The sequence below is a fragment of the Buteo buteo genome, chromosome 19 (assembly GCF_964188355.1).
Source record: "Buteo buteo chromosome 19, bButBut1.hap1.1, whole genome shotgun sequence".
NCBI classification, from domain to species: Eukaryota; Metazoa; Chordata; class Aves; order Accipitriformes; family Accipitridae; genus Buteo; species Buteo buteo.
This window is the reverse complement of record NC_134189.1, coordinates 8,630,852-8,653,070: the sequence shown is the minus strand read 5'-3', so window position 1 is coordinate 8,653,070 and position 22,219 is coordinate 8,630,852. Positions and strand designations below refer to the sequence as shown.

General features: G+C 50.2%; 1 protein-coding gene across 4 annotated transcripts in view; it reads left to right on the top strand.

Moving 5' to 3' along the window:
* The window catches only part of DENND2A (DENN domain containing 2A), a 61,618-nt gene extending 44,114 nt beyond the window's left edge, over positions 1 to 17,504 (top strand). For all 4 annotated transcript variants that reach the window (XM_075052003.1, XM_075052002.1, XM_075052005.1 and 1 more), the window contains 8 exons: positions 361 to 501; positions 2,669 to 2,817; positions 10,828 to 11,005; positions 11,800 to 11,841; positions 13,687 to 13,804; positions 14,450 to 14,689; positions 15,776 to 15,862; positions 16,788 to 17,504. In XM_075052003.1, coding sequence (XP_074908104.1) covers positions 361 to 501; positions 2,669 to 2,817; positions 10,828 to 11,005; positions 11,800 to 11,841; positions 13,687 to 13,804; positions 14,450 to 14,689; positions 15,776 to 15,862; positions 16,788 to 16,819 — 987 coding nt within the window. In that variant the 3' untranslated portion in view covers positions 16,820 to 17,504. The remainder of the gene's footprint in view (positions 1 to 360; positions 502 to 2,668; positions 2,818 to 10,827; positions 11,006 to 11,799; positions 11,842 to 13,686; positions 13,805 to 14,449; positions 14,690 to 15,775; positions 15,863 to 16,787) is intronic.
* Positions 17,505 to 22,219: the final 4,715 nt, after the last annotated feature.

The following is a 22,219-nucleotide window of genomic DNA, read 5'->3' as shown; positions in this document are numbered from 1 at the left end:
ATTCCAGAACCTAGCAAAAACACAGTTGAAAGGAAAACTGAATTGTCAGCTGTTGCCTTCTTGCTTCAGCAGAACTACCAGAACACAAGCACTGAGAGATTAAAAGGTGCAGTCTTGACTGCAAGAGTGGTGGGGCATTTGCAAATTGTAAGCTTTCCAGTGACCTCACTGGAGCTGGGTTTCTCTTGCTGAAGGAAATTAGGGGTCTTCAGTTGCACCTTTTACCTTCTTCCTTATGATTCAATGCTCCATATCAATGCTGGGTTAAGGAAAGAACGTAGATACTGGTGCACTTCATTCCTGGTGTTACTTCCCTCCTCCTGATTTACATGTTTTTGTATCTTCATGCCTTTATTTCAGATCTTGGATGAGGTTGAGAAGAGACGGGGCATTTCCCCAGCCCTGGTGCAGCCTCTCATGAGAAGTGTCATGGAGGCACCTTTCCCAGCTTTGGGCCGGACGATTACAGTCAAGAACTTCTTGCCAGGCTCAGGAACAGAGGTAAAGACACCACCCTAGAGACAGGGAGACCTAGGCCAGCAAACTGGCAACTGGAAGTTGAGACTGTGTTATAGCACTGAGGATCTTCAAGGACAGATTGTCTGGCAGCTGTGGGGCAGGGGAAGCTACGGAGTAAAGTAAGGGACCCAGAGGGGATGGCATGGAGGCTTTTCCAGTGACCATCAAAAAGGAAATCATATTGTAAAGATGAAGGTGAGGACACATTAGCTGTGCTGATATGGCAGAATGAAATGAGGCATTGGCCTTGAGGCCAAGTGGCACAGACTGGTGGACCTTATGGCATAGCACATGATCTTGGATCTGCTCGAGGCCCCTCACACTTAACTTCCTGAAGACAGGATTCATAGCGTATGTTCCAGCATCCTTAATACAGAACCGCTGTTCATGGAGGACAGGGCATGGCCTTCTGGTCAAAAAATACCTGAAACCACACAAGGGCAATGTTGCAGCCTTTCAGAGTGGCATTTTCACAGCATGGAGGTGAGGGTATGTGTTGCATCTCCCACAGCGTGGTGTGAGAACAGTGGGAGGGTTTTAAGAGTGCAGAGCTTTTGCAGATAGCATTGAGGGAGGGTGGAGGGAGCCAAACTGAACGTAGTCTTGTTGGGCATGGTATGCCTTGAACGTGGGAGAGAAGAAAGCGAGTTGATAGAGGTTGTTTCTGAGGGCTTTCATCATAGCAGTACATGATGACATTCTCAACCAAACTGAAACCAGTCCAAACTAAATGCAATTTTGCAGAGCACATGCATAGCTGGTTAAAAATCTGCACTCAAGGAGTAGAGTCCCAATGGTGTGCTGTCAGGCTGTGAGAAAGTTTTGGCTGTTTTGTTTCTAGGATCCTTAACGTTCATTAATTATCTGGTTGATGGCATAAACCCCACATTTACACAATGGGTAGATGACAGCATTGGGATGGGTTGCAGGCACTTTGGAGAGTAAGGGATTAAAATTCAAAATGACCCTGCTAAATTGCAGGTTCAGTCTGAAATTCAATATGGACAAGAGCAAAATGCTGGGAAGAAAAATGAGTAGTCTAATACAACATGGAAATAACTGAGTGAGCAACAGTAGTTCAGAAAAGGATCTGGTGGTATAGTAGGCCATAAAGTGAGCAGAAGTAACAGTATGGTATTATTTAGGCAAACTTCTGCATTGTGAAAGACAGTGAAAGGATGAATAATAAATAAATGCAATTTTTTCTGCTTCCCAGCATTGATGGAAATTTATTTAGAATATTTTCCAAAAAAGGCAAACACTAGGAGAAAGCCCCAGAAGAGTAGTTCCACTTATTAAGTGGTTTAGAAAATACAGGCAAAGCTTGAGAAAATTGTTTGCTTAATATAGAAAACAAAGGACAAGGGAGGACACGTGACAATAACCTTCCAATATATGAGAAGTTTCCTGCAGAGGGGAAGATGACCACTTGCTCTGAGTGTATACTGCGAGTAAGACAAGTAGTTAAGTAATTTGCCACTGAGATGTTTCAGCTGCAGGCTTGGTGTTGCTTAGGGTAGTTCAGAACTATAGTAATTTTCTTGTGGGATTTATGAACTATCTTGTGTTGGAAGCTTTCAAGAACAATTTGGATAAGCATCTAAGATAAGGAGTATGAAGTGCTAAGGTGCTGTGACAGGAATTATTTAAGTAGATATGAACAAAAGAAAATGCTTACAGGACGCTCTTTTCTGTAACTGACATAAAAAAATTGTAGTCAGTAAGTTAGGCATCCAGATTCTTGCAGTAAAAAAAAAATAAATAAATCATAACTGTAAAAATAAGAGTGCAAATCTGAAAGGCTCCATGCCAGTCTGCTGCTTGAATGCCAGAAAGGCTGGAAATCACTCATAGCTGGACACAAACTAGTTTTCCTCCTTATGAAGAGCTCCCTGTCCTCAGTCCAGTGGGGAGAACTTGTGGTTGGTCTCATGCTGTGCCCATTGGAGTGGACTCTGGATTGTCTTCATCTGGAAGCAGGATTTGTGGCAAGTCTTTGGAAAGACTGTGTTTGAGGGCTTAATGCTGTGCGTTGTTCACCAGCACAGTCAGTAAGGCTTGTGAACTGTGAAAATACCTGCTGGGTCCTTGCTTGCCACAGTATGGGTAGACAGCAAGAGCTCACCCGTGGTCTTTTTCTCTCCAACAGGTCATCGAGCTGCGGCGGCCTCTTGACTCCAGGCTTGAGCATGTTGATTTTGAGTCCTTGTTCACATCCCTCAGTGTGCGGCACCTGAGCAGAGTCTTTGCCTCCCTGCTTCTGGAAAGGAGGGTGATCTTTATCGCAGACAAGCTCAGGTACCCTCTTGCATTTCTTTAAAAAAAAATGCTGCCAAGGAAGGGAGGCTGAAAAGACTGCAGTGACTGATCTCTCTGCTTTGTTCTTTTTTTCTTCTCTGGTCTTTTCCAACTCCCTGTCTGATGTGAGTAGGGCTGTACTTCCCAGGAGTGGGGAACTCAGGCCATGCAGCATAATTTCGCTTTGCAGCTTGCAAAAAGCATACTGCTTCTCATCCCCAAGGAGAACCAAATTCCCTTTCCTCCAGACAGTTTCAGAGCATATCCCTGGCGCTAAAGAAGCAAAACGCCTCCTTTTGCTCCATGATGCTGCAGTGTTCCCCACTGAGCTGTGCTGGAGTTTCCAGAGATCAAGCCTTGGGCAGAGATCACTGTCCCTTCTGGGTTGTTCCCTGATGTCACAAGATCTTAAATCTTCAGCTTGTATTTTAATATTGGTTTCTAAGGACCTTTTCTTGTGAGGGATGAAAGTAAAGTATGCAGTGAGAGGGAATGAGACAGAGGACTTCTCCCTTCTATTTTGAATCTGCTCAATTTGCTTTTTTTAAAAATATTTTTGTTTGCTCTCCTAAATTATGAAAATGGGCCCAGGTTTCTTTAAGATCTTGTGCAGCTGGTCTCTGGCAGCTCTCCAGCCCCTGAAGCACTTGAGGACTCAGGGAGGAGAGTTCGCCAAGGCTGGAGAAAGAAAAGCTGCCTGGATGAGTAATGACACTTAGGAGCACGCTCAGGTTTCAGGAGTGTACAATGCCCCTAAGCTGTCTGTTTTCACAACTTCCAGGCAGCAGGCTGCAGCTCTGGGACTGGACTGAGCACTGGGGCAAAGAATGGGGAGGCCCCTTCTACAGGAAAGTGAAGGGAAAAATTCATCCTGCAGGGATCCGGGGCTCTCTGCGGGCAGACCTCAGGCAGCCTCATCACAGGAATAGGAAAGCTGGAGAGAGGGGAGCTGTAGCATCCAGGCAGCACTGGCTGCTTGCAGTTTTTGGCAGCTGCCTTGGGTCAGAGGGGGGAAGATTTGACTCTTTATAGTCACTGATACATAGATACTTAGTATTCTGGATACTTAAGCCATGCATTTCATGCAGAGCATTCAGACTTGCATTGAAAATGGGAGAATTCATCCAAACTCTAGATTTCTATGTAGCATATATGATTTATGTGATAATTTATGATGACAGGCTTTGTTTTCAAACGTTTTTCTTCTCCTCTGTAGGACACATTTTACATTCTGAGAAAATCTGTTAAGGACACAGATGACATTGTAATCTCTACATGAGGGCTGGGTGGTAAGAGTAAATGGTAGGGAACTTTTTTTTTTAAAGGCATCACTTCAGAATGAACCTTTATTTACCAGATCTTTTCCTATCACATCTTTATATGACAGCACACCACCATGTATTCTGAGCATGGTGTGTGTTAAAGAGTACCTCTAATTCAAAGCACTTTGATGGGTTTTGGTGTTTTGTTCCCCGTCCCCCCACCCCTGTATCTTTTGTCAGTATATCCAGGGTCCTTAGGAATGAGTCCAGCTGCCCAGGCCTGTAAAAAAGAATGGGAGAGCGCTATAGAATTATAGTTTCTAGAATCTCTAAATATACCATAAACAGCTTGCTTCTGTGAAAAAAAGAATTGTCATGTTTTAAAGACCCAGGGTCTGTTAGGCTACAGGGCTCAGATTCAAATATTTACCGTAGATTTGCCAGCTCTCTACAAGACTTCTAATGTTTGATGTTTCTGAGAAGACCTTGCTCTGAGCAATTTCAGGAGAGTCTTTTTCTTTTCCTGTAACAAAATATGAAGTTTCTCTGGCTCATTTTTGTGGAGAAAAAACTCAAAAATTACCCTAAAGGACTGTAAAAGCTTGAAAAACACAAACCAAAGAAAATAACCCTCAAAATTAAGTAAGCTATTGTATTTTAATCCAGTCCAGTGATTTGAGTGCACTGGATTGGTAAGCCTTTCATAAGGTCACAGTCTCTTCTACTTGTTGGTGGAAAGTCCATGTTTTAAAAACTGATGGTACTGTAGATTCAGGATTTTCTGTCCAAATGATACTTTTCCTGGGACAGGAACACATTGAACTCAATGAATATTAAGTAGTATTTACTTTAGGGCTGGAAATGCCAATTTCAGAGGAAAGAAAAGAAATGCTTTTTGGCAATAGCTTAAGAGAAGAAAAAAACTGATAAAAGCAGCTGTTGGAAACTGCTCAGAGGTTAGGAATGCTAGAAGTAATCCAGCTGAGATGGATTAAGGGGAAGAGTGCAGGTGACATGGTGAAAGATGCATAATGAATTACATTTATCATTCATCTTTGCAGTTCTTCGTGTGGGCACTATCAACAATCTGTACATGTGTGTGAAGGTGTGTCTGGGTGTGAGTGACAGAGAAAATGATGTATGCAATTTATTTACATCTTTTAATTGCTATAAGATCAGTCTGTGGGAAAAGAAAGCTGAAAGGTCTCTTGCCAAATACTGTGTGAACTGTGAAATGTTTTCAAGCTGAGCCAAAAAATGCATTTAACAAGTGTACAGCAAGTGAAATACTTTGTCTTTTCCATCTTTAGAATGAACTGTGAGTGTTTTTTAAAGACCTGTCAATCCAAAGCTTGGCAGCGGAAAAGGAAAGAATTTGGTTTATTAGTTTTTGGGTGGGTTGTTGTGGGTTTTTTTTTTTCCTCTATCACTATGGAAACTGGAGTATACATTGCCTTGCAACCCAGGAAAATAACTTTGTTAAAACTATGTTGGTCTCTGTAGTCTTCCCTAGTTTTTGTTCACTCCTGTACGGTAAACTTTAGTCCTGGGGCAGCGGAGGCTATGGCGTGGGTTAGGCTCTGCAACCTTAGAGCTGCTTTTGTTTCCAAGTGATGCTGTCTGGCATGCAGTTCAAGGCACTGTTGACCAACCTTTTAGAATGCATCTTCCAAATAGAAGTGGCCTGATTTCACAAGGTACTTAGAGCTGGGCAGTTTTTACTGGCCTGCGGGGGAGATGTGTTAGATTCAGAGCGCTTTTTAAAACAGGAAAACTTACACAGGCTTAAAATCAAGGCTCCCTTTTTCCAGATCTCCTCAAAAGCCTGTTGTAGATCTGACCAACTCGAGCAATTGCCTCTGTCCCTGCCAGAAACCACAGCTGTGTCAACAACACAAAGTGGTCATTGTTATCAAAGGCAGATCTGAAAGAATTAGAGTAGACACTTTAAATGTGGTCATCCCCAGTAAAAGGTAATTAATAATCAAAAAGAAGTCTTTTCCATGTGCTACAAAAACAAATCTGGGACTGTGAATCCCAGCCTCCCAGGTTTCTCCTTTTTGTATTGTGGTTAGGAAGAAGAAGAAACCCAAGGATGAAGTTTGGATGTCGAATAATAGCATTGTTTCTTCAGAGCATCTTAACGCTCGCTTCTTCACCTGCACTAACCTGCCACGTCGGTGGGAGGCAGTGACGGTCCCCACAGCTGGTGGAACTTGGCATCCCCCTGGCTGGATTTGCTGCAATGCTGTGCAAAGTCACGGGGCAATGTTTGGAAGCTCCTGCCCCTGCTAAATGTTGTAAACCAGATCTGCAATCCATCATAAGTAAATCCAGATGTGACACAGTGTCAGAAACCCAAAGGTGTTTGTAAAATGAATCCTACTGTAGCAGAACTTATAAAAAAGAAAAGAAAAACCCATGTAATCAAACCATCTTAAATTGCCAAATGCTAGTGTATTTTCAGCAGTTTGGTTAGTGCAGGGAGCAAAGGGCTTCCTGGCATTAAACTCCAAAAGGCTGATTGAATCATAGTGTTTTTCAGAAATCATGAAGTATCCTAAACCCAAAGAGGGATTCAGCGTGGGGGGCTTTTTAGCATAGGTGCTTGCCTCTGGAGCCAAAAGCTGGAGACCCTGTAGTCAGTCTAAAGTTTGGGAGGAAAGCAACCAAACTGAGCAGCCAGTATCCTTCCTTAGAAGCAGTTGCAAGTTGTCAAGGTGTCTTTTTAGAGCAAGTCAAGCTAGTCTTGGAGCAAGTTTTCCCAGGAGAGGAAGAAGAGTTGCTGTGTAGTTGCAGCTGTCGTGTTTAGTTTCTGTATTGGCCACCTCTGTTCAAGGTAGCTACCAAGAAACAGCAGCTTCATAGGGTGCTGTGTGGTAGGTTTTTGCATAGGATGCTGTGTGGTGGGAAGGCCTGTTGTTCAAGCAAACAAATGTCACAAATTGCTGCAATATCACTGCTCTGACCAAGGGAGTGCTCAGCCAGAGATACTTGTGTGTTGGTCTACATCCAAAAGAGCCCTTTAGGGAGGGATCTGACATGGTTCTTTGTGTACATCAATACTTTTTAACCTCTGTGTTAGCAATATTTCAGTCTTTCCTGTAAGCTCCTGTGCAAGTGACATCAGACACTCAGCTCAGCCACGTTCCCTAGAGGAGGCTGAATGAACCCATGAAAATGTGCTTGGTATCTTGAAAGTGTTCTTTAAAGATCTGCATTATTTTAAGGATTACTGTTGAAACCAAAGGCCTTAAAAAGTGGTGTCTGTGTCCCATTTGAACAACTGGCATTGAACTTCTGTGGCCTAAGGGTAGTGCATGGCACTCCCCAGAGCACACTGCAGTCACACTGGGTAGATCTCTTCGTTCTTGGTGGCATCTGGAGTGCACCAAGCAAATGCAGCACCCTGGGTCAGTATTATTCCAATGGCAGCAGTCATCATCATGGTTATGGTGCATGTGTCCCAGGATATCAGGGTTTCAGTGGGGACATTGGCTGTAGCTACCCAAAGGCATTGGCTGCCTGTTTGGTATAAGAGCCCTCAAAGGGCTGACTGACACTGAAAGAGTGCACTGAACTGTTCCAGTTGCGTTGTGCACATCAACTGTAGTTGTTTCTGAGCACATCTCCTAGAAAGAGGCATCTAGCTTGAGCAGTGCCCAGAACTTCAGTGGCCATATTCACCTTCTACACAGATGTACCTGCGGTATTATGACTGAGGTGTAGTTTGGGCAGTCTCCCCCATTGCTGCTGGCTGAAGAGCACAGAATCACACAGATGGCATAAAAGGAATTTATCATACTGGATTGTTTCGCAAGGCTCAGTAGCCATGGTGTGAATCAGCAGTTCCTTAGTGCTCGCTGCAGTGCTGTATGCAAGAGAAGGAGGGAGCTTAGGCTTGAGTCATTCCAAAGCACTGAGGTTCTGCTGGGCTCCTGGCAAGCTGCAGCTCCCTGAGACTATCTGCAGAGCAAGTCTGACTGAATCGCATGTGGAAGAGAGACCTCAGTGTTACCTCCTCTGGGTCCATCTCTGAACTGCTGTGCCTTCAAAGGAGGCTCACAGATCTCACTCCTTTCAGTATTGTTCCCTCAAAATGTCTTCCACAGTGAGAAATGTTTCAGAGCAGAGATCACTAGGATTCATCCTGGAGGCAATGAGGCATTCACAGATGGAAGGGTGGAAGGGGAAGCTGTCTTTACTTCCCAGTGTGTGGGACATACGATTTCAGACTTACACAGCTCTGTCTGTGACTTCCACTAACTGGACCTCAGCCATCTTTCCTCCCACTCAATCTCTCACGTACCATGTGTACTCGCTGGGACTTGAGAGCAGGGTTGAGGGAAGAACAAGCCACCATAAATATAGTAGGAGACAGCATGCCGTAATATCTCACCATGCCATAAATAACCACGTACTTCAGCTGCTCACTGTTCCTCTGTGGAGCTACCTGGAATCACAGAGATCTTTTCCATTGGTTTTCAAGTGCTATCTATGAAGTCAGTTCCCACCTTTAGGCAGGCAATTTGGATGCGCCTTCGAGATCGAGGATTTGTGACAAAGGTGAAACTTCTAACACTTCCACATTCAACCTCTCCTCAAAGAAGGGGAAGTCCATTGGTGGTGGTCTAAGAGTAATGCCACAGTGCTGCGCACAAGTAATAAAAGGAGGAGTTCTTTCAGCTTTCACTATGCTGCTGCTGTTATTACTGGGGCTATTATCAGTCAGAAATTGAGGAGTGGAAAATATGCTCTGCAGTAATAGAGGGGAAGAGAAGCCTCTGCTTTTGCATCTGCTGACATGGCCTGAAATGTATGGGTATGCAAGTAGTGCAGCCTCAAAGGAAACAGTTTTTAAAGGATCTCATTAACTTAGAGTGCACTTTTAAGATGCCACATTCACTTCTGTTGTAGTTCCTTTCAAGATCAGCTTGTATGAAAGGTACAAGAAAAATAATCTACTTTGATACTGTTCCCACTTTTTTTCTGGGTGGTTTTTTTTTGAAATATTCCTGTTTCTTACTAGTTCTGTGTTTTCTCATTTTCATTTTGTTTCTCTTGGATTCATTATCTACCTTGCATGTGTGGTAAAGACAGCAAGATGTGGGCTTACTGATTAAGGCAGGCACAGCTTGAGAACAGCGACAGAGGGGCAGCCAGCAGGAATGAATATGGAGAAGGGAGGGGGATATGCTAAGACCTTCCTAAACAAGTATGTGGAATGGAGGGGGTTTTCCCATTTAACGGCTTAAAGCTACCAGTCTGTGTCACAGCCTTTGAAGGGTCCTCCTCTGTTTTCATAGAGTATCTGCTTAAGAAGAGACAAGCCTCTGGGAGCGCAGGGAGAGGAAACTGTCCCCATCTTGTGAAGAGACTTTCTCAGCACACACATCCCAGGCGTCCCTCCCAAGCACCTATTCCATACCTATTGCAGTCCTAGATAAAACTCTCATGTTAAGCAGATTCCAGCCTCTCCCCTAGGATTTACTTATCTCCAATAGCGTCATGTGTTTAATGATGTTTACTGCGTGATTACTTCATACGGTCACACTGATGTCCCAGCAACCACAATTGTGTTCTGCTAAACTGAACTTATCTGATGAAAGTCAGCCAGCTGTAGCCCAGTCATGCCACTCTGCTCAGTGTGTGTTAGCATTAACAGCACGGGGATTCAAATCCACCAGACTTAGCTGGAGTGAGGGGGGGAGGGAAAGCAGGCTTCACTTTTCAGAGCGAGCTCTAGTCCACTCCCATCAAACCCCTTCCCTCTCAAGTCAGCAATAAACTGCCAGATCCGGGTTGCTGAGTGTAAATTCCCCTGGAGTTTAACAGGAGCCAGCTGGGCGTCCTTCCTCGGGGATGTGACTCCTCCCAGCCACACCAGCCTTCCTCCCCTCCTCCAGCCTTACAAGACCTGGATGCTAGTAAAATAAAATTATGTTATATACAGGGTTTATAGTGGTGAGCCTTCCCCCTCCCTTGACACATACAAATGCTTCCAGACCCAGAATGGATGAGTAACTGGTACCCTGCGGCGAGCTCTGCCGTGTCTGACTGCAGACCCTGCCTGCCTCCTGCCAGAGAGCTGATGGCATTTCTGGACAGACCCTCTTGGAAGTTGTTAGCAAAGGCGCTTACAGCTGAGCTGCTGGTGGCATTTGAAGGGAGAAGATGGAAGGCTTCAGTCTCGTGGGCCATGGGCAGCTTCCTACAGAGGCCAGCCAAGTGCTCCCCTCCTGGGATTTTACTCTCCCATGGTTCTGAGTAGCCTTGGCAGGCTCCACAGGCTGCGGGCTGCCTGGATAGCCTTGGCTGGAGATTGCTGCCTTCCTCTTTCCCCCATGCTCTGGCATGGCTGCTAGGAGCTATCAACATGATTGGGACCAACAGAAAAGCTTGGCATTGCCCTGTGATTACTCCAACTAAGGGTTGCCCAAAGGCAAAGCATATATGCTGCACAGGTAGCAAGCCAAGGGGCAGAGGAGCAGAGCACTGGAGTAGCAGATGCTGGATTCAGGAAGACCTATGTCTTGTCATGTGTGTGGGCCAGGATCATCTTTCATAACCTGGGCTTCTACCTCAGGTCATTGCCTCTGAAGCTGAAAAATGGGGTCAGAAATCTGGGAAAGCCCCTGGTAATTACAGAGATCAATCAGAGAACGTTTGAAAGAGCCCTGTTTTCTAGGAAGCACCGCTTACCTCCTGACTGACCAGCCATTACCCTTGGTTGCGTTTCATCTTCCAGCACTCTTTCCAAGTGTTGCCATGCCACGGTGGCCCTACTGTACCCCTTCACCTGGCAGCACACCTACATCCCCGTGCTGCCGCCTTCCATGATTGACATCGTGTGCTCACCCACCCCCTTCCTCATCGGCCTGCTCTCCAGCTCCTTGCCTCGCCTGAAGGAGCTCCCAGTAGAGGAGGTAAGCTGTGCACCCACACCGCAGCCTTACTCTCAGTCGCTTCCAGTGGGCCGAGTTGTCTGCTGTCCCAGAAAGGCTGCTCTCGAGAGTCCGCCTTGGCCGCTGGCAGCATGAAGGAGCCGAGCTCTCGTCCTCTGGCTCCTGCGAGCGTGGGGTGAGGGAGGAGGTGGACATCCCCCGGGGAGGCAGAGGTCTGCGCTCTGCCTTGTCCGCAGCTTGGGAAGGCAGGGGGCTGGGATCTCCCACCGCGGGGGCTGCTGCGGGTGGGAGATGATTTTATTAAAGTTTCTGTTGGTTTCCGCATAGTGCTGTCTAGGGGCTAAGCACAAAGTCTGCCAGGCTTGAAGTATGATTGCTACAAATTGGCCAGGGTAGCTGCTCCTCTAATTAATGGAAGGAATTAAGAACTGGATTCATGATACACAAGGGTGAACGCAGCAAGGCTGAACGTGGTTGGGGGGGGCATTTCCCTCCCTGCCCACCCAGGTGACAGCGGTGCAGCGCACAGGGAGAAAAGACAGAGTTCTGACCCCGACGTGGCAGTGAGGAGTGGTGGGCTGGGCTTGGAGCACAGCCTCCTGCTGTCCAAGCTGTTCTGCGGTTTGCGGCGACGTCGTTAGAAAGCCGCAACAAGGGCTCTGCTCTTGGCTCACGCTGGGTGCCTCCTCCAGCTGCGGTGGTGGGTAGGAGGAGCAGGGGCAGGGTGCGTTTCCTTCAGAGCAGTTACAGATTAAGATACACTCTGATCATGGAAATAATGACTTCCCCTTTTTTTCTTGCTCTTTTGTTCTTAGGTCCTAGTCGTTGACCTTGTAAATAACCGGTTTCTGAGACAGGTGAGCAGAGCTATTTTGTATCCTTCACCTTCTTTTCTCTTTTTCCACCACACCTTGCCTCCATCTGTGTTTGCTGACCTGCCTGGTTGGCTGGATCACTTACTCCCCACACAAACTGAGGCAGGGTTTGTGGTTGGCAGCATTATAAGGGTTGCTGTGTACATACATAATATCAGCGTCCCAAACAACAGCTGCCGAGGACCAAATCATTGTGCATTATCTCTCCCTCTGTTTTTGTTTTTTTTTTTAAAGAGGGGAAACGGTGGCACTTGAGCACTGAGGGTCCTTAAGTGGCACCCTGGCTGAGGGTAGAGCTGGAAAGCCTCGGCTCAGCACTGTCTGCTGGGGAGCAGCGCGGGCTCTTCCAGCCTGTGTCTGTCAGTCTACTTCTTGGAGCGAGTCCAGAGGAAGGCCATAAAGATGATCAGAGGGCTGGAGCACCTTTCCTATGAAGACAGGCTGAGAGAGTCGGGGTTGTTCAGCCTGGAGAAGAGAAGGCTCCAGGGACACCTTAGAGCAGCCTTCCAGTACCTAAGGGGGGCCTATAAGGAAGCTGCAGAGGGACTTTTTACAAGGGCTTGTAGTGATAGGGCAAGGGGTAATGGCTTTAAACTGAAAGAGAGTAGATTTAGACTAGATGTAAGGAAGAAATTCTTCACTGTGAGGGTGGCATGGAAGTGGAACAGGTTGCCCAGAGAAGCTGTGGATGCCCTATCCCTGGAAGTGTTCAAGGCCAGGCTGGATGGGGCTTTGAGCAACCTCGTCTAGTGGAAGGTTGGAACTAGATGATCTTTAAGGTCACTTCCAACCCAAACGATTCTATGCTTCTATGATCTCCTATCACATATCCAGCCCTCGGTGCGGAAGGGAGCCTTGATGATTTCTTCAAATCTTTCCTGCCCGAGGAGCTTATCGTTCCTTATTCCAGTCCTTGCACTGGATGGGTCATAAGTAGGAAGCTGGTACACAGGAGCCTGTGTGTTGCTCTGCAGACAAGATTGCCTGCTGATTTTTACTTCCCTTTGTTGTGGACAGGAGGAGCAGGATATTGAAAGGGAAAGGACAGATTAGCGAACATACTCCTGGCCCAGGAAGCTAGTTTTGCCCCAGAGCTCTTTGGCAGATCGCTGAGGAGCACTGGCTGCATCGGCCTCTGCCCTGCTTGAAGTCCCATGGGTAGAAAGGGACAAGTGCACCTCCTGCTGCAGGCAGTAGCGTGTGGCTGAAGGCCACTCCTTCAGTGCAGTTCTCACTTGCCAGCTGCCTTAGCTGCAGGGATATGCTTTACCTTGGACCTTTCTTTTGGAAGTTTAAGCTAAATCACACTGTCTCAGCCAGGGCTGTTAGGAGCTTGCACACAGTCACCGGCAGTTCCTTGGCTTCGTTGCTCTACGGGAACTCGTTACGCCTCCGTAACACGATCGGTGCCTGAGCAGAGCTGAGCAGGGGGTTGTGCTCACCTGGCTGCACGCCAGCATTGTTCAGATTCGTCCTCGTCCCCTTTGTGGTGGTGCGAGTGCTCGCAGGTGGTCAGTGGGGCAACGGGTGAGCCCTGCCCAGTAGCCTCTTGGGTCAGACACCTAAAATTTTTCCAGAAGAGGGGAACATTTGGGAAAAGACACCCCCTTTCTCCTTCCTCTTGTGCTTCTTGATAGTCCTGCACTGGGAGGTGCTGGGAACGTGCCAAGCGTATTACGCCTTCTCCCTCTCCCTCTTCCTCTCCTCACAGTTCATTTTTAGTGCTCCCCCTGCCGTGCTGGGGACAGGATAGGAGCTGGTGAGGAGAAGGGCAGGGGCCAGCTGTGTCCTGGCCCCAGGCCCTGAGGAGGTGGCTCTGTCTTACAGATGGAAGATGAGGACTCCATCCTGCCCCGCAAGCTGCAGGCCGCCCTAGAACACATTTTGGAGCAGAGGAACGAGCTGGCGAGCGACAAGGAGGAGGGGCCTGTCAATGGCAAGCAGGGTAAAGCATGGTGCCTTTCAGCTTAAAACCACATCTTTTCCTGCCCCTTTTTCTCCTGTCACTTCTTAGGGGAGAACTAGGCTTGTATTGAATTTAACACCACAGAAATTGGAGGTAGGTCAGGATATTGGCTGAAGCTGTATTAAACATTCCATTGCACCAGGGACAATTCTCTGTGTGTGAAGAGAAACAGTACTTACCCCTTCCCAGCTCTGTCCATCCTTCCCTTACAGCTCCAGGGAACACCTGGACTCCTTTTTGGAGGGGAAGATTGTGTTCCCACAGGCCTCTCTCTGCTGCTGACTGTGTGGGTGATGCAGGCTCCTCCGGGGGACAGTCCTCCCACAGAGCTGCAGTCTCGGAGGTGGCCATGTGGCTCACAGGCGATTGGGCTGAGACAGCTCTTTGGGAGACAGCATGGGCATCTCCTGCTTGCAGGGGAGCCAAGACAAAGCTTGGTGGCTTTCAAAGTAGTAGCAGCCCAGTCCTTTTCCATCACAAGCACTTCCTAGGATGCTGTCTCTCTTGAGCAGCTTTTTCTGCTCAGGCTGGATCTGAAAAAAGCCAGGGAGTTTGTACCCAGGACGTTTCCTAGCATGTCCTTACAGCACTGTCCTTACCACTGCCTCTTTGTTTTCTCCTTAGAGACCAGCCCTTTGAACGAGGTGGTGTCCGAGGCCTTTGTCCGTTTCTTTGTGGAGATCGTGGGCCACTACTCCCTCTTCCTGACCCCAACCGAGCGAGAGGAGCGGACCCTGCAGCGTGAGGCTTTCCGCAAGTCCGTCTCCTCCAAGAGTCTCCGACGCTTCCTGGAGGTCTTCATGGAGACACAGATGTTCGGGGGCTTCATTCAGGAGCGGGAGCTGCGGAAGCAGGGGGTCAGAGGTGAGGGGCTCTGCCTGGGCTCTACTGTTGTGGAAACTGCAGTTGCTCCTGTGAGAGCTGGGAGATGCTCAACAGCTACCAGCTCCATCCCCAGCACCATGGCTGGAGGCTGCAGTGTCTGTGCAGGGACACCGGGAGGGAGGTGGTAGGGAAGCACTAGCACAGGCTGGTGGTTTGTTCTGACGCCCCTGCATGGCCTTCAAGAAGTCACTTGGGGATTTCTGGCCTCTGTTTCCTTATCATGCCAAAGGGGAGCATCGCCTCACAGGAGCGTGGTGAGACAGTTTGCACAGTGCATGGGCACCGGCTGCTGGAGAACAGGGGCTTTTTGTGCGTGATATGGTAGTTTCTTGTTGAGGTTGGGGTTACAGGCACTCTTCACCGCTGCAGTAAGGGACATAAGTAGTATCCTCCATGTGTGTGCCTCTTCTGTTCCATGTTGAATTCCCATCAGGACCATCACAGAAGGGGTACACAGCTGGAATGATGTTTATTCTTGCAGTCCCTCATGTCCTCTTCCTGTGTCTAGAGGAAGAATTGGCTGGATTGGTTATGGCTGTTTTGGTTAGTAGAAAATATGGATGCCCATGTCCTTCCCAAAGCTGCTTCTGTTGTTTCACTCCTGTTATCCCACAGTCCCAAGGGCTCTACTGGCAGCTGAAGTTTCTTATCCCTGCTGCTGCTCGGTCCTGGCTTAGTATTTTCCTCCCCAGCACTAATGAGCAGTGGACACTTGAATAGGTGGCTGAGTAAAAGAGGTTTTGCAGTGTGGTAAATCCCGCGTGACGATTCCCCAGATGATCTCACTCTCTGGACTTAGCCGTATTCGCAGCAGTATGAACAGAGGTTTTGTCTCTCCCTGTGCGAGGTACAAAAGCTCAGTCAGCCTTGCTGTGGGGAGGGAGGAGGAGGACCAAAGCTCCAGTCCCACATCCGGGCTCAGCGGGTGGAGGAGGTGGGGCGAGTTGTTCCCTCTCATGTGCAATAGTTTATTGGTAAGCTGGGACAGTATGCTTTCAGATGGGTGTTCTTACTTTTATTTATAGGGAAGCAAAATAGAAGTTGTTGACTTCTTTCTTTCTGCAGGTCTGTTTGAGGTACGGGCTCAGGAGTACCTGGAAACACTTCCCAGTGGGGAGCAGAGTGGAGTCAATAGGTTCCTGAAAGGCCTAGGTAAGGAAGCAGCAAAATTCTTGGCTTCTCAGGAGGCTTAGGCTTCTCGTTGTCTTCAGGTCTGGCAGCAGAGAAGCTGCCGAAGGGTGGCAGGGCTTTGCTAGTGACTGTGTGTGGCTTCCTGCAGAGCAGTGCCCTGAGCCTTGAGTGATGGGTGCCTGGCCGTATATCCCTGCTCTGGCACGCTGTTGGCTCTGCCCTCTGATCTGCCACTTGTCTGGAGGCAGGTGGAGAGCCAGAGATGGCCATGAGCTATGTCTGTGTCTTCCAAAGGAGACGGGCAGGTCTGAGGAGGCAATGGAGCAACCAGTGACTTGGGGGTGGTGGATGCAGGTCCTGACAGGGAGAGTGATGAGAGTCTCCATTGCCTTCAGGTTTGCCCTTAGGGATCAGTGGTGGGAATTGCCCAGGAGTATCCTAAGGTTGAATCCATTTTCCACTGTAAGGGGAGCTAGACGAGAGCTCCAGACTGAGAAGTCCTCGATAAGTCACTGGACACCATGGCTAAGAGAGTTTGATCTTCTGTTCGGGTCACATCCCTGGCCCTCTTGTCTTCTCGGCCATTTAAGAGCAGCAGTGTCTGTAGGGGTGGTGTGCCCTGCCTCTTACCCACACACGCTCTGGCAGGCGAGCTTAGTAATACATTCACCTGCCAGGACCGCTGGGCAAATGGGCTCTGGAGGATGTGCCTGGGCGCTTGCAGAGTCCCAGCCGGCAGTGCTGCTCCCGGGGGGTGGGCAGAGCTATGGCCTGCTCTGCAGGCACCTGCTGCCAGCTTTGCAGGGCAGTTGGCCATGAATAAGGCCCCAGGGCTGGCTGCAGGGGCGATTCTTTGCATAGGCTTGCTCCGCCAGGGGTGGTGAGAAATGGCACTTGTTTTCCCTGTCACTGTGGGGAGTCCACTTTCCTTTCTCCGTCTCTCCAGGTAGCAAAATGAAATTCCTCCACAAAAAGTAAGAGCGAAGCACATCCTCGTTCCACAGAAGAGAATGGCTTTACCATTTAGCAGCAATAAATCGGACTATTATCAACCGTTCCCATTCAGCCTGATCCCAGAAGCCAACACCCTTGGGCAAGCTGACCACGGCCAGGACGTGCTCACACAGACGTGTGGTGCCGCAGGAAGATTTGATGGCTGCGGGGCTGCCGGGACAGGTTTCTGGATATCTACAGTACCATGCACTGGACCAAGCACTCTCTGAACTCTGCACTAGCACGTTGCAGGCATCCCAGCAGATTGGATCTTTTAGCTAGTCAATTCTTTGTTTTGTTGTATTTTTCTATTTATATTGGGGTTAGAACAATTATTAACCAATGACTCTTGCCCTGCCTCCTCTCTGCCTGGTGCTGCAGGAGGCCAAAGCGGGACTCCCACAGGACTGAGCAGGCAAAGCTCAGGCATGGAGGAGGGGAGGAAGAGAGATGTATGGAAATAGGTCTCTGCAAAGCGAGGACGCTGAGGGCTGCAGGGATGAAGTGGACTGACCAGGAGGAGCTTCCAAGCAAACGAGAAGGGTGAGGGGGAACCACTAAACCTACTGAGGACTTGATGGGCCAGCCAGCTCCCCGGGTGGCTGTGCCAGGGGGTCCTGGCACGAGGAGAGGCCTTTCCTTATGCAGTGTAATTAAAAGCGAGTGGTGTAAAAGACGTGCGGATCCTTGGTGTTTTGGGGAGGGGGATGAACTGTGTCTGCCCACCGGCCCACCTGGCACGGAGCGTGAGCTGGAGGGGACATCTAGCAGCTGAGCCGTCGGCTTGGCCAAGCCCTTGGCTTCCCTGTGAGCCTTATAGCCCGGGCGGCCTCGTTCCCTTACCTGACCGTTTGCAGGGGGAGCCCAAAGTGGAGCTCACCTGCTTCCCGAAGGTCAGACGGGCTCTCCTTTCCCATCTCAGGTGTTGCTGCCAGGGAGCACAGTAGGAAGCAGACAAGGGGAGAATGCCTGCTACTGCCTTCTGTGCTCCCCGTTGAGGAAGAGGTAGGACCTCCTGCTCGCCTCTGTCTGTCTGTTTTGGTGGGGAGGAGAGGTGGGGAGGTGTCAAGGGAGACGTGTGGAGGTTGAGCGGAGGGGGTGAGGGCTCTTTTCCAGCTGGTGCAAAAGCTGTTTGCCTTGCACTGCTTGTGAGGGCAGAGTCAAGAGCAGCTGGAGCAACCTTGGGTCTCCCCTGCTGTTCAGAGAGGAAGCCAGAGGGTAGCACTGCTATGGCCTGAAGGGAAAACTCTTCCCCAGCTATTGGGGGGTTGCAGGGTGAGAGCTGTGTGCGGGTACCTTTGCTGTGGGCAGCCGCGTTACATTGGGCTACACAGGGCTGCCAGAGGTTTTGAAAGTGGTCGGGGTGCCCCTGTGGTCAGTGGGCTTTCCCAGGTGAGAGGGGTTCCGAGGAGCTCACCTCCACTTGGTAACGGAGTGGGAGCTGTGGGTCCAGTGCGGCTCTGTGTATCTTTTGAAACCTGCGTTTCCAAAGTTTCCAACAGTGGCAGCCTCTTCCTGTGCTGTGTTTAAGGACAGGGGGAATGGGTTGTGATGGGTGGTGGCAGGAGTGAGCAGCTGGCTGGGTGGAGAGGTGGAAGGGTGAGCGCTTGGAGAGACGGTGCTTCGCTGGATACCAGTGCACTGGGGCTTGTTATGTCTGTGACACGGCCGCTATCTGGGGACCAGATAAGGTGGGCAGATGACTCTAGGTGGCCCTGCTTCAGCAGGGCTTTGTCGCAGATGACCTCCAGAGGTCCCTTCCCACCTCAACCTCTCTGGTTCTGTGGTGAGCACCATAAATGCCGGACAGCAGTAGTGCCACGCCGGGCAGGGGGCAGGTAGGCAGCACCTGCAGCTCTGCACTGCCCAACGCGTGTGCAGGGACAGTTGAAACAGTGATAGAGGAGGTCAGAGAAGCCAACAGCATTTATTACCCCCCTTCTCCCCAGGGTCAGGCTCCCGCAAGGGTGACCAGGTGAGGGGTGTGGGGGGCTGCCCCTCGGGTGTGCTGAGCAAAATTGGCACTACTTAAAGCCTAATTTGTCACAGGAGGCAGTGGTGGCCCACCAGAGGAAACTGCAGTGGAGTTCAAGGTGAATCAAATGCTGTATTTTGGTTCTCTTTTTTAAAGGTGTTTTTGTTTTTAATGGTAGCAAAATGAGGTTTTGCAAAGCTGGGATGCACCCACACATGCAAAGGCGGTCAGGCTGCCTGCAAAGCTTTGCGGGGTGCTAAATGAAGCTGATCTTGTGGCTCAGCTCAGACCTCCAGCAGCAGGTGTCCTACGTGGTCCCCCGCTGACAAGCCTGTTCCTGGGGCCTCCGCGTTCCTCTTCTCAAGTGACGTTTTCAACAGCGTCGGACTTCACCTTCCTCGGTGGCAGCTGTGGTAAGGAGCTGGGAGGGTTTCCCGGGATGCCCAATACTCACAGGCTCCTTAGCTCAGTTTGAACTTGGGTGCGAGCATGCCAAGTTACTGGCAGCTTCCTACTTCAATATCCTAATACCTCGAATTAAAAAGGGTTGTGAAATAGCCCCGTTTGTCTCATTTGGGGGCTCTAAGGGGGCTCTGCCAGCACGGGGCTCTGTGGCCACTCGGTGCTTTCACTGGCAGCTCTCAAGAAAGTGGGATTCAAGCCTACATAGTGTACAAAATCCAAGGGAGGCGTTAAAAAGCAGCAGCATGAGAAGTGCAGTGAAAGAAACACTTACAGCTGTGTCATGAAGGATTTAAAATGAAACTCTGACAGAGAGTGTTGATCTCCAGCTGCAGGTCAGCCTCTCCAGCTTTATATTGAGCCCTGTTGCTCGGGGCTGAGCTGGACCCTGTGTCCCTGGGGGCTCTGGATGCTTTGGAGGAACCCACCTGCAAAGAAAAGCTGTAAGACCAGCTGTGCTGGGTCTGAGCACAGGTCCATGTGCCTTCCCATGGAGGCTGCTGACAGCAGATGGCCAGAGAAGACTATGAACAGAGCGCATATGCTGGGTATGCCCTATATGCTATATATATACACACATGTTATGTATGCTATACCCAAAGCGTTATACTTGCCTACTGTACATCTCACAACCAGGGTTTTTGAGAGCTGGTGTCTGTGTGTTTAGGAGCCCTGGATGAGTTGCTCTTCCATGACTCTGTGTTTGAGGGTGTAGACAAATGTGCTAAGGCAAGAGGCCAGTCTGGGGCAGTACAGATTTACCGAAGGGTGCTGGAGAACTGGGACTGGAGAATTCTGTGAGGTTAAATGGTAAAAGCTGCGATCTCTGCTCCCTGCCAGTCCCTGCTTAAGCAGCTCGCACACGCCGATGTAAGTATCTCTGCAGGGCCTGTGATGCCCAGGAGAGCTGCACTTGCTGACTCCCAAGCCACTGGCTAAACCCTGAGCCCCGTACCCCTCCTTGGCTTCCCTGCACAGGCTGTTGGCATCCTGCAAGAGCTCAGGGCACCGGGCAAATCCAGCTCTTGCAGAAACTTATGGAAATGTCCCATTCACCATGCAGTTGTTCGTTCGTCACTGATGGTGGCCAGTGCCGGCAGGACAGACAAGAACCCTGTGCAGTCAAGAGACAAGACCCTGCCCTGCACAGGGTAGGTCTGATTTGAATTTGGAGGGGTGTAGCTGAAGGGCTGTGCTTGCAGGTGGCTGGGGGGGCGGTCCCTGGTGCCAGCAGCTGAGGGGCTTCCAACCTACCTCTCTGCCTGGAGACGGCTTTCAGGTCGCAGATGCCAGCGGGCAGCTTGCAGGTGTAGAGCCCCAGGCAGCCGCCGCAGTCGGAGGGCTTCTGGCAGGGTCGGGAATGGATGCCGTGGCAGGAGTGCTGCGGAGGGAGGGAGAGCGGTGGCTGCGGTACTGGTGTCCAGCCTTGCTCGGCTACTGGCCCGGGACCCCCTCCCAGTCAGAGCTGTGTCATCGCTCTGTGCTCGCACTGCTGAGAGCCCCAGCCCCAAAGAGCCTGTGCCACACGCAGTCTCGAAGAGATACGTTCTGCACAGGCTTGGGTTGCCTGAGAGCAGCCTCTCATAAAGTCAGAAGGTTTCCTTTTGGGGTGTGCCTTCCCCACAGCCAGTCAGTCAGTCATTTTGGGGTGACGTGAACTGCTCAGCCCCAGGACCACGCTTGCTGGGGGCTGTCAGCTCCGGCACGCTCAAGCTGACAGTGGGGCGATGCCTGGGGGGGAGATGAGCTCAAAAGAGCGTCAAGTCCCCCAGATGGGCAGGCTGGAAGCGTTGTCATTAGAAAGTAAAGCCAAGTTGCAGAAGATTATGTGATATAATGGGTTGAGTGTTTGCTGCTGGATGTTTGGTTTCCATTTAAAATGGTAAAATAATGCAGTAAAACCTGCAGTAGCAGGACAAGCTGCTCACCAGGCTAGAGAGCAGCTTCTTCCAAGGAGCTGGAGAAGTGGGGGCCCAAGGAAGCAGTTTCAGGGGCAGCTGGGGCCAGTACATGGGGACACGTGCAGCCAGACCTGTGCTCGCCTCCTGACCAGCTCACCACCTGCGTGCATGGCCATCGGTTCTGCTCTCGGCCTCACCAGGTACCTGATGGGGTTTTAGGGTTGTCACTGCCTGCTTCCCTTGTCTGCACCACAACCCAAACAGTGCCGTGAGGCCGTGTTGTGGTCGGCTCTTTCACACTTGTCTCATGACGAATGGCCTGAAAGCAGCTTTTCTACTCAATGTTTGCAGGGTCAGGGCACGCTCGGCACCTGCTCCTGCTGCCCTCAATCCTGCCTGGTTTTTATGTCCTCGCGGTGCTGCAGGGACTGCCAGGCAGCGAGGCTCTGCGCAGGGGTGCTGGGGCTCAGGTGTGCACGGGGGACCCAGTTTTGAAGCCGGAGAGCTGGCTGAGCTGCTCAGGCAGATACCGCCGGTGTGAGGGCAGACGGTAGCAGCCGTGGGTCACGGTGTGGGTGCAGCAACCCTCTGCCTGGAGGGGACGTGCCACTCCAGTCCTGCTCTCCAAAACCCCAGCCTTGGCTGCCTGCCATGGCTGTATAGCCAAACAACTGCAAGCGCTTGGGTGGTAAAACTGCTGGGAGCTCCAGGCTCCGGGCTGTGCCGGGAGGATGCTCTCCTTTCCCTGCATTGCGGCTTGGTGGTGCATTTTGGGGCTGTCCTGCCTGATTTTGGTGTCTCTGCACTGCACAGACATGCCAGAGCCACTGCTGGCTCCCTGTTATAACAAGTGCCAGGGGCCAGCGACACCCTGCCCACCCTGGAGGTACGCACAGAGCTGGGAAGTGGAGGGAAGGACCCGTTTCTTTGGCCCCGTCCTCTCCATCAGGTGCTCGTAATGCCATTACACGCAGCCCCTCCATGCCCAGCAGACAGGTCAGCAGAAGGGGCTCCCCGAGCTGCCCGACCCCGGGGTCTGGAGCGGGG